Source organism: Macrobrachium rosenbergii, chromosome 23 (genome assembly GCF_040412425.1).
Source record: "Macrobrachium rosenbergii isolate ZJJX-2024 chromosome 23, ASM4041242v1, whole genome shotgun sequence".
Lineage (NCBI taxonomy): Eukaryota > Metazoa > Arthropoda > Malacostraca > Decapoda > Palaemonidae > Macrobrachium > Macrobrachium rosenbergii.
The window spans coordinates 23695995-23708494 of NC_089763.1; the positions used below are offsets into that span (position 1 = coordinate 23695995).

Below are 12500 nucleotides of genomic sequence, written 5' to 3' on the forward strand. Positions count from 1 at the left end.
CTCTCTCTGGTGTGTGTATGTTTGTCTTTCTATATGGCCGGGGTCAGACAGCGTGAAAGGATTTGTCTTCTATTTTTATATCTCTCTCTCTCTCTCTCTCTCTCTCTGCGTGTGTGTGTTTGTCTTTCATATGGCCGGGGTCAGACAGCGTGAAAGGATTTGTCTCTCTCTCTCTCTCTCTCTCTCTCTCTCTCTCTCTCTCTCTCTCTCTCTCTCTCTCTCTGCGTGTGTGTGTTTGTCTTTCATATGGCCGGACCCAGACAGCGTCAAAGGCGCTCTCTCTCTCTCTCTCTCTCTCTCTCTCTCTCTCTCTCTCTCAAATTTAGGTCAAAGGCCAAGCGCTGAGGACCTATAAGGTCATTCAGCGCTGAGAAGGAAAATGACAATAAAAATGTATGAAAGGTGTAAAAGGAAGAAGACCTTTGTATTCGCACTATGAAACAATTGTTAGGAGAGGGTTGAGGAAAGTAAGACGGAAGAAAGAGAATATGAACGAAGGTACAGTAAACGGAATGAAAGCTGTTGCAGCTAGGAGCCGAAGGATAGTGCGCTGCAAAGAACCTTAAGTAATGCCTACAGTGCACCGCATGAGGTGCACTGTGAGATAATTTACAGTGAATTTTCTCAGAATATTCGATTTCCTAGGATCATTTTCCCCTCAGGCAAAACTTAAAGTAATTTGATCCCCCGAATAAACAAGTAAAAAATGCGCCAAAGTTTCTTTTGCGCAATCGAGTTTTCTGTACAGCGTATAATGCTGCATGAAACTCTCAGCCATGTCCCGGCGGTGGCCTGTGTTGTTGGCACCTATAATTGTGCCAGACGCACGATCCTGGCTAACTTTAACTTTAAGTAAAATAAAAACTACTGAGGCTAGAGAGCTGCGATTCGGTATGTTTGAAGATTGGAGGGTGGATGATCAACATACCAATTTGCAGTCCTTTAGCCTCAGTGGTTCTTAAGATCTGAGGACGGACAGAAAAAGTGCGGACGGACAGACAAATAGCCATCTCAACAGTTTTCTTTTAGAGAAAACTAAAACCGAGTACCTTAAATTTAACATAATATTAACATATTAACGTTTAAAAAAAAATCTCCTGCGAGTATCACCTCATAAGCGAGTCTCTAATTATGCAAATCAGACAAGTACTACACTGGATGACTGAAAGCTCTGATTTCGTTAATAGGATGTAGTTGAAATGTCCCTGAAATCACCTCGCTTCGTAATCCAGTATCCCCGAATATGAGGCGAGAAGATAATTGCCCCGTATTCCTTTATGACCCCTAATGCTAAATAAACAGATGTTAATAATGAATCTAATGATGAATTCAAACTCCACTGTCTGATTCCTTCACTCAGAATAGTACTGAATTCGGATGAATTACTCGGGAATTCATAGATTCATCGGTGATACGAATCAGTCGAAAGCACGAACGCGGGGAATCATCAGTTGATTCGTCATAATGATTAAGCAGACGTTTCGTAAGATCAACAATGTCTGGTAATGACCTGCTTTGACCTTATATAGTAAAGGCGTCTCTTTTGAGTTCACATACTCGTGTGATTGCTGCATTAGGGAGTACGGTCTGATGAGCGCGTGTGGAGTATCTGTGTAGGTGTGCTAATGTCTACTGTGTATGTACACACACACATATACACATACATGTATATGTATGTATGTATATATATATATATATATATATATATATATATATATATATTAAATCTAAGTAAAGATTGGAAATCTAAGTAAAGAACAAAGGCAAAAGGGTGTATGCAGCCGCAATATCAACTTGCAACACGACTCGACGTTCTGCTTTTTCTCTCTCTTTCTCCTACCGAGCGCTTTTCCTCCGGTCTTTGGATCCCACCCGGGGCGTTTTCTTCTTCGACTCTATTTGCTGTCATAAGTCGGGAGGAGAAGAGAAGCTGTGAGTGAGGCCTTCACACGCCGCTGGAGAAACAGAAGCCTCGCTGATTTCCCGAAGCATTTTCTGTGAACCATAATTTTCCCTTCACTATATATATATATATATATATATATATATATATATATAAATGATTTTATGATCCCCTGCTAAACTATCGCTGGTATTTCATTTCTCCAGCCTCTAGTGAGACCTATTCACTTTCCCCTTCTAATGTTTTTTTCTCATTAAAGGCTTCGTTTGCATTCCATTTACTGACTGAATGCAAGCAATTTCTTGCAATCTCTGCCTCAGCTTCTTGCAGACACGTTACCTTTGCCTAGGTATTGCTTTGCTGAGTCATTGGATCCTTCCTCCTTGCTCCGAGGACACTGCTGTTAATTACTTAGTTATTCACTGCCCTCGTAAAGGATTCCTCGAAGCTTAATTTCAGAGACGATGGGCAAAGGAGAGGAGGAGGAGGAGGAGGAGGAGGAGGAGGAGGAGGAGGAGGAGGAGGAGGACACTGAAATATACCATGACCTGAGACGAAAGAAGAAGAAGAAAAAGAGGAAGACAAGCTGAAACATCTTGACCTGAGACGAAAGGTAAAGAAGAAGAAGAAGAAGAAGAAGAAGAAGAAATATACCATGACCTGAGACGAAAGAAGAAGAAGAAGAAACTGAAATATATCTTGACCTGAGACGAAAGGTAAAGGAGAGGAAGGAGGAGACGAAGAGGAAGAAGAATGAGAGGTAGAAAGATGGATAATAATAATAATAATAATAATAATAATAATAATAATAATACACACACACAATAATAATAATAATAATAAAGAAGAAGAGGAAGAAGAAGAAGAAGATACTGAAATATACGTTGACCTTACGGCATCAATAAGAAAGCTTCTAGAATAATAATCTAATTTCCATTCATATTCAACCTTTATTGAAATGAACAGAAAATATCTAATTATACATGAAACTTTTGAGATCAAATTGAAAATTCACCGATCGAAGATTCGTAGCCTATTGTTAATTTCAAGACTTTTTAATCTTATTCATCGGTCTTTTCGTGTTTATCTAACCCTTTATTAAACTATAATGAGCAGAAAATATCTAATTATACATCAAACCTCGATATCAAGTTGAAAATTGACAAATCAAAGATTTATAGCCCATTTTTATTTTCAAGGTTTTTCCAATCTTATTCATCTGTTTTCTTGTGTATGTTTAACCCTTTATTAGCCTAAAACGAGCAGAAAATATTCAAATATACATCAAACTTCGACATCAAATTGAAAATTGACAAATCAAAGATTCATAGCCTATTTTTATTTTCAAGACTTTTTTTCAATCTTATCGATCTTATTTATTTATCTATAACTTTATTAATCTGAAATGAGCAGAAAATATCTAACTATACACCAAACATTTTATATCGAACTGAATATTCACAAATCAATAACTCATGGTCTATTTGTACTAGCAACACTTTTTTCATCTTAATCATCTGTCAGCATAAAGATATACAGTCTTTAAAGTTGACAGATGAACAGGTTCATTCCTTTGCTAAACTCTGCAAAAGTCTTTCCCAGCGAAAAGAAACAGAGTTGGAGATCTCCGCTGACAGAACATTTATTGTTTGCAGAAGGGGACGAGCTACAATTTGATTATCCGGCCCAAAGAGATAGCAGATGCGAAGATAAGATTCTTTCACACACACACACACACACACATACATACACATATATATATATATATATATATATATACGATATATATGTGTGTGTGTGTGTGTGTGCTTGTGTGTACTTATGCTAATATATATATATACATATATATATTTATATATAAAACAATATATTTATATATACACTTTCTTGGATATATAATATCCACAAAGTATCCTTCCTTTTCGTCCGACGAGAACCATTTCCAACATTTGGTGTATTTTCCACAAGTGCATCATTTATTTGTGTCTCTTATAATTGCATTCCTATCGTCTCTCTCTCTCTCTTTCTCTCCTCCTACAAATAAGAGCAACAAAGGAAGGAAGAATCATAGTGCAAAGGCAGGTGGAAAAATAATACATGGCTAATATAATAATAATAATAATAATAATACACACACAATAATAATAATAATAATAGTTTATAATTAAATGTTACTTCTTACAATTGAACCTTGTCTTGGTTTTATATATTTATAATAATAATACAGTATTGAAAGAAATCTCATTGAAGATTCTTGTATATCTTGTTTATTTGTAATATTTACATATTTTTAAATTGAGTATTAGGAAACACTGTGACTTTTTCTCCATAATGTAGTATGGTTCAAGGCCCAAGAATTGCTGGCCTTGAACCAGCCTGACTACCTCATCTCCTCGGAAAAGGGCCACAGTTAGGACCTGAAATACTGGGTTTAAGAGTAATATGTAAATATTTACAAGTAAACAAGTTATACACAGGAATCTTGTGGCTTTCTTCCATCTTGAGAAGAAAAAACTAAAAGAAGTTTTTGTTTGGTCTAATAATAATAATAATAATAATAATAATAATAATAATAATAATAATAATATTGTATAATCAAGTGTTCAACTAGTTTGTAATACAACCTGTCTTAACTAATTGTAATAGAACCTTTGTCTTTATAATAACAATAATAATAATAATAATAATAATAATAATGTATAATGTCTGTCTTTCCATATAACTGAGACTTTGTCTTTCTTATGCTTCTACAGAAGACTTATATATAAATTGTTGCTTCACGCTGGGATCTCCAGGGACCTTTATATGAAGAGGAAACTCAAGTGTAAAATCTCACTCAGCTGTGCATTATATTCTATCTAAAATTCCGCTCACGTAAGCAGAGATAATGGAGTGAAGTGGCAAGGTTCTGTTTCTTTTCTCTTACATCCACACACACACACACACACACACACACACGCGGCGCACACACAGACATATATATATATATATATATATAAAGATATATATATATATATATATATATTTATATATATATATATATTATATATAAATATATATATATATATATATATATATGTGTATATATTATATATAAATATACATATGTATATATATATATATATATATATATTTATTATATAAATATATATACATAAATATATACATAAATATATATATTCTATATGTATATATATATATATACATAAATATATAAACTGTATATCTATTCATATATACACATATAGATAATATATATGTATATATATTTATATATACACATATATAATATACATATATATATATACATACATACATCATGGGAAGTTTTTAAAATTATTAATGTCCTAATTTTTCGGCGTTCATACAAACATATCGATAATCATTCTAGTTTTATAAGATATAAAAATCAATTTCGTCCTCCACTTTGTAATAAGTTACATCAGCACTGCGTGACCCAAATCAATCGTCTGCAGTTTTTCATAAACATAAATACTTCATAAACCGTCGTTATTTATGTAAGAGAAATATCACAAAACATTTTATTACTAATAGATTCATCAGCCAATGCACGGATCAAAACAAACTCGGTGAATTATTGCGTTTCATTTTAGAGATATAATGAAAATATTTACGTCAAACACGCATCAAAATCCGCAAAATATTTTTTTAGGATGGTAATGCTTTCAGTCTCAAACATTATTTTTGCACAATCAATTTTTTTTTATGACATGAGTTGGTTTACATGGATGAGCGATTTGAAAATATTAGGGGTGACTTATTGGTGTTAGTGATTCAGCTTTTAAATCGCATGCCCGCTTTGTACATTTACAGCTAAATTGTCGCGCGCAGTGTGTGTATGTATGTATGTATGTATGTATGTATGTATGTATGGCGTATGTATATATATGTATGTATGTATATGTATATATATATATATATATATATATATATATATATATATATATATATATATATATATATTATATATTATATATACATACATGTATGAATATATATATAATATATATATATATATATATATATATTATATATGTATATATATAAATATTATGAATAAATATATATATATATATATATATTATATATATAATATATATATATTATATATATAATATATATATATATATATATGTATATATATTTATGTATATACAGAGAGAGAGAGAGAGAGAGAGAGAGAGAGAGAGCAGAGAGAGAGAAGAGGGGGGCAATTATACAGGAATTTACAAACGCCTCCTATTCTCCTCTCTTTGATCTCCTTGATCAAGGCCAGAGAGAGAGAGAGAGAGAGAGAGAGGAGAGAGAGAGAGAGAGAGAGAGAGAGAGAGAGGGGAAGTTAAAGAAGGTAAATGGGTGGGGGTGGGGGATAAACAGAACTAATTCAAACTTAGCGACCAAAGTTGAGAAAACAGTTTGATAGTTTTTCATTTTTTTTTTTTTTTATGTGGTCTGATTTAATGTTGGCTAAAGGTGGTGTGTGTGAGTGTGTCTTTCAATCACTCTTGCCAGTGAAGTGTCCCGATGATACAAATCGAAACTCCGAATGACGACGAGGTTATACTGAAGGCAAAGAAGACTGACCACTTCTCTCACCTCACTTCTCTCTCTCTCTCTCTGAGGTAATCCCCACCTCAATGAGGTAATCCCACTAAGGTAGTGACCATTCTCCAGGTATTACAAAGGTGTTCTCTCTCTCTCTCTCTCTCTCTGATTATTATTTTTTTTGTTATTTTGTTTTTGTCATGCTCTCTCTCTCTCTCTCTCTCTCTCTCTCTCTCTCTCTCTCTCAGATTATTATTTTTGTTATTTTGCTTTTTGCTTCTCTCTCTCTCTCTCTCTCTCTCTCTCTTCTCTCCATGACCTACGAAAAAAAGTCTAGTGGGCCCTTCCTGATAATTCCATTTTGTCGATTGTCCTGAGAAGGGAATTAAGTACCAGGTTAGTCGACTGAATGTTCTTTTCTGGGAATTATATAATTATATATATATATATATATATATATATATATATATATATATATAGATAGATAGATAGATAGATAGATAGAGATAGATAGATAGATAGATAGATAGATAGATAGATATATCATCATCATTAGCAATAAATTTGTCATCACTTACCATCATCATCATCATTAGCAATAAATTCATCATCAATTATCATCATCATTAATAATATATTTATCATCGTTTACTATCATCACCATCATTAGCAATAAATTTATCATTTACCATCATCATTAGCAACAAATTTATCATCATTTACCATCATCACCATCATTAGTAATAAATTCATCTTTTATCATCATTATCATTAGCAATAATATATCATCATTTCCCATCACAACAATAAATGATTCATTATCTATCATCATCAGCAATATATTCATCATCATTTATCATTAGCAATAAATTTATCATCATCTATCAACATCAGCAATATATTCATCATCATTTATCACCATTAGCAATAAATTTATCATCATTTATCATCATTAACAATTAATTTATCATCATTTATCATCATCACCAATAAATTTATCATTATTTATCATCATTTATCATCATCATTATTTGGAAGCAATTGTCGTTTGGGCAATTAGTCCCGGACTCTATTTTGGTAAAAGGTGGGCGTGAAATGATTGGGTTGTTATAGAGGTAATTAGTAATGCATGTAATTTTGCATGCGCCTTTGAAAGCACTCGTGGTTTTTTTTCTTTTGGTCTGGTCGTCGTGGGGATTGGCTGGACTTGATAAATGTATAAATATATATATATATATATATATACATATATATGTATATAGATATATATAATATATATATATATTTATATATAGAAATATATATATGTATATATTATATATATATATATATATATATATATATATATATATATATATATATATATTTATATAAGTATATATATATATATATATGTATATATATATATATATATATATAATATATATATATATATAGTGTGTGTGTGTGTGTGTGTGTGTGTGTGTGTGTGTGTGTGTGTGTGTGTGTGTGTGTAGAGAGAGAGAGAGAGAGAGAGAGAGAGAGAGAGTAGAGAGAGAGAGAGAGACTCATATCATACATCTATCTACGGACAGGACATGTACCCTGCATTTGCAAAGACACCCCACCGGTACTGACCTACAGCTTCACACTGCCCATCGCCCCAAGCAAAAAAAAAAAAACACACACACACCCGACTGCAACTTAAAAAAACACATCACTTCTTTCTAAAAGTGTCGTTCTTCAATTTCCGTTCCTGATTCCTATCGCGAATTGCTCCGAAAATAGATGGCCGGCGGCCGTGGGAGAAATCCCTAATCCCTGATGCCCTCTTCGGTGAAAGTTTCCAGTTAATCAGAGCTCAAATTCTTTTGCCAAAGAAGGCTTATTTTTGCCTAAACAGAGAGCATTAATCTTTCATTTTTTCCTTTTTTCTTTTTTTTTATTCTTTATTCGGATTTCTTATCACTTGCTAAGTATTTGGGGGATGTATTTATATGTAATCGTTTACAGTGAATAGAGAGAGAGAGAGAGAGAGAGAGAGAGAGAGAGAGAGAGAGAGAGAGAGAGAGAGAGAGAGTTTGGTGAATTTCAATGATGAGGAGATAGAAGCAACGGAAGGGGAGAGAGAGAGAGAGAGAGAGAGAGAGAGAGAGAGAGAGGAGAGAAGAGAGAGAGAGAGAGAGAGGAAGGTAAAGTCAACTGTTATATTCATGCATATTTTATTTACTTATTTATTTACTTATGTATTTATTTATTTATTTATTAACAGATTGTAATATAGGAAATACAGAAAAAATAGATTACTTATTAAAAAAAGAAAAAATAAATTAACAAATAAACAAATGAATAAAAATTGTGGGTAAATTACGAAAAAAAAAAAACGGGAGAAATGTATTACGGCAGTAACACACTGCTCCTTCGCTTGAACTTCCGAAACGAGACATCCTCAGTGAGGGATAACGTTCCACAGTCCAAGGGCGTGAGGAATTAAAGGACCTCTGAAATTGAGAAGTTCGAAAACGAGGTATAAGCACTGCACAGAAAACGGGATGAGGAGACTCGCATAGAAAATGGGAACCGTTCGTCTTCGCGTCGTCACGTTACTGAATCCATAAATTTGCTGTCGACTTCTTTAAAATGAGAAGGAATAACTAGCGAATATGAGACTCCTCATGAATATATGGTTTAGCAATGAGCTTTCATGTAAGGCAAAATGGAGGAGGGAGGAGGAGGAGGAGGAGGAGGAGGAGGAGGAGAGCGAGAGAACGACGGAAATAATTACACGTGACGACGGAAAACAAGAAGAAAGGTCAATGATATGGGCATAGTGATGGTGTGATGAATTTCAATGATGAATCCCGATGCTGGAAAGACAGGCGAGAGATGGGACGGGATCAGAGAGAGAGAGAGAGAGAGAGAGAGAGAGAGAGAGAGAGAGAGAGAGAGAGAGAGAGAGAAAAAAGTCTGATAAATTTCAACGATGAATATCGATAATTTGAAATGATGAATTTCTGATGCTGGAGAGAGAGAGAGAGAGAGAGAGAGAGAGAGAGAGAGAGAGAGAGAGAGAGAGAGAGAGAGCAAAGTCTGATGAATTTCCAACGATGAATTGATGCTGGAGAGAGACAGACAGACAGACAGACAGACAGACAGACAGACAGACAGACAGAGCAAAAGTCTGATGAATTATAGTGCTGAAGAGAGTAGAAGGAGAGAGAGAGAGAGAGAGAGAGAGAGAGAGAGAGAGAGAGAGAGAGAGAGAGAGAGAGAGAGAGAGAGAGTTTGATGAATTTCAGCTATAAAGAGATAGAAGCGAGGGATGGGAATAGATCAGAGAGAGAGAGAGAGAGAGAGAGAGAGAGGAGAGAGAGAGAGAGAGAGAGAGAGAGAGAGAGCAAAATAAAACTTGTGGATTGAAGAAGGTCGTGGCTGAGAAGTTCGTGGCGGATGTGATGGAATCATGAATTTGATTAACTCAGGCTATCAAGGGATGAAAGGAGGTTAAAAAAAAAAAAAAAAGAAGGAAAAGAGAAACTACGATAAAGTGAAAATTATAATTAATGTATGTTAAGAAGAGAAAACACGAGAGAAGAGAGACTACGATCAAGTAAAGGGAAAATTATATTTAAGATATATTTTAACTAGATACCCCTAGAAGATTTTTTTTAGGGTAATGCAATTGCAGACAGAAGACACAGATGATAGAGAGTGACACAATACGAAAATAATGTTGCATTGATCAATATTTTACTCCTAAAGATAGAACCAGGGGTTTACTCTGAAAAATAGAACCAAAATTCTACTCTAAGAGATAGAACCAGGATTTTACTCTGAAAAATAGAACCAAAATTTTACTCTAAAAGAAAGATTTTACTGGAGAATAGAACCAAAGTTTTACTTCTAAAAGAAGGAACAAGATTTTTACTCTCAAAGATAGAACCAAAATTTTACTCTGACAGATAGAACTAGGTTTTACTTGAAAGATGGATTTACTTGGAAAGACAGAACCAGATTTTACTTGAAAGATAGAACCAAAATTTTACTTCTGAAAAATAGAACCAAAGTTTTGCTCTAAAAGATAAAACCAGGATTTTACTTGAAAAATAGAGCCAAAATTTTGCTCTGAAAAATAAAACAAAATTTTACCAAAATTTTACGAAAGATAGAACCAGGATTTTACTTGAAAAATAGAACCAAAATTTTTACTCTGAAAGATAGAACCAGGATTTTACTCTGAAAAACAGAACCAAAATTTTACCATGAAAAATAAAACCAAAATTTTTAGTCAAAAAGATATAACCAGGATTTTACTCTGAAAAATAAAACCAAAATTTTACTCAAAAAAATAGAACCAAAATTTTACCATGAAAAAATAAAACCAAAATTTTACTCTGAAAGATAGATCAGGATTTTACTCTGAAAAATAGAACCAAAATTTTACTTCCTGAAAGATACAACAAGGCATTTACTCTGAAAAAAATAGGGACCAAAATTTTACTTGAAAGATAAAATCAGATTTCACTCTGAAAGATAGAACCTAAATTTTACTTCAAAGATAGAACCAGGATTTTATTCAGAAAAATAGAACCAAAACTTTACTCTGAAAGATAAATTCAGATTTCACTTGAAAAACAGAACAAAAATTTTACTCCCAACGATAGAAATCCAGGATTTTAATTGAAAAAATAGAACCAAATCTTACTCTGAAAGATAAACCAGATTTCACTCTGAAAGATAGGACCAAACATTTTACTCTGAAAGATAGAACAAAAATATATTTAGACTGTGATCAAATGGAAAGTATTTTCATGTGATACACTTTTATATTACAAAGAAATGAGATGCCAAGAACTCAAATAATAATTTGACTTACTTGTCGACATAAGTGAACAGGAGAGAGACAATTTGACCGCAGCCATCACATACAGTAAAAATGGTTTTAAATAAAAATACAATAAAATTGTTTTAACTAAAATATAATAAAATGGTTTTAACTATAGTAAAATAAAATTGTTTTAACTAAAATTATACAATAAAATTGTTTTAACTAAAATTATACAATAAAAATGGTTTTAACTAAAAATACAATAAAAATAGTTTTAACTAAAATAATACAATAAAATGGTTTTTACTAAAATACAATAAAATGTTTTTAACTAAAATAATACAGTAAAATTGTTTTAACTAAAACATACATTCCTTTTCAATAAAGGCATGTGGACATGTGAAGGACAGAGAAAGGAATGGTATTATAGAAGGCATAAAACTAAAGACAGAGAAAGGAATGAGATAAAAAGGAAGGATAAAAGCACGACCAATCAGTGTCATCTCTTCCAGAGGAACAAAACTGCTAAATTTCCACCTTTGAATATTCTACCCAATGTCCAGCCCTGTCTGAACTTATTCCACATATTCCAGGACCCTCTAGCAGAGATATGCCTTCCTATGGAATATATTCTCACGGTCAGCATTTTTCTCAGAGCCCTTACTGGGAAGGGGGTGGGGGTTTTGCTCATTGGCCCTCCAGAGGCACAGGGCCTGACCCCCTCAGTACTTTTTTTCTGTAGTGGCTTTTTTAAATTCCCATGTCGTTCAAGGAAAGAGAGTAGAATGGAAATGTATTGTTTCTGTAACACTCTTCTTCTTCTTCTTTCTTCTTTCTTCTTCTTCTTCTTCTTCTTCTTCTTCTCTTCTACTTTCTTTAGTTTGTTTTCATGGCAAGAGAGAGCAAGAGAAAGCACTTTTTTTCTTCTTCTTTCTTCTTCTTTCTCTTTCTTCTTCTTTCTTCTCTTCTTCTTCTTCTTCAGAAATTCAGAGGATAAGATGCAATGTGTATTTATATGACATTCTTTCTTCTTCTTCTTCTTCTTCTTCTTCTTTCTTCTTCTTCTTTCTTTCTTCTTCTTCTTCTTCTTTCTTCTTCTTCTGCGTTTTATCTTCATAGTAAATGAGTAAGGTGGAATGTGTATTCTTATGATATTCTTTCTTCTTCTTGTTTATATGAGACTCTTCTTCTTCTTCTTCTTTTCTTCTCTTCTTCTTCTTCTTC

The 12500-nt window shown here is 33.1% G+C and overlaps 2 protein-coding genes across 2 annotated transcripts in view; both read right to left on the reverse strand.

Annotated features, from left to right (window-relative positions):
- Window positions 1-12500, reverse strand: part of LOC136851377 (neurotrimin-like) — a 107070-nt gene that overhangs the window by 79608 nt on the left and 14962 nt on the right. The window lies entirely within an intron of this gene.
- LOC136851044 (uncharacterized) overlaps window positions 2319-12500 on the reverse strand; it is a 41095-nt gene continuing 30913 nt past the window's right edge. The window contains exon 4 of the mRNA XM_067125014.1: window positions 2319-2451. Within this exon, the coding sequence (XP_066981115.1) occupies window positions 2319-2451 (133 nt within the window). The remainder of the gene's footprint in view (window positions 2452-12500) is intronic.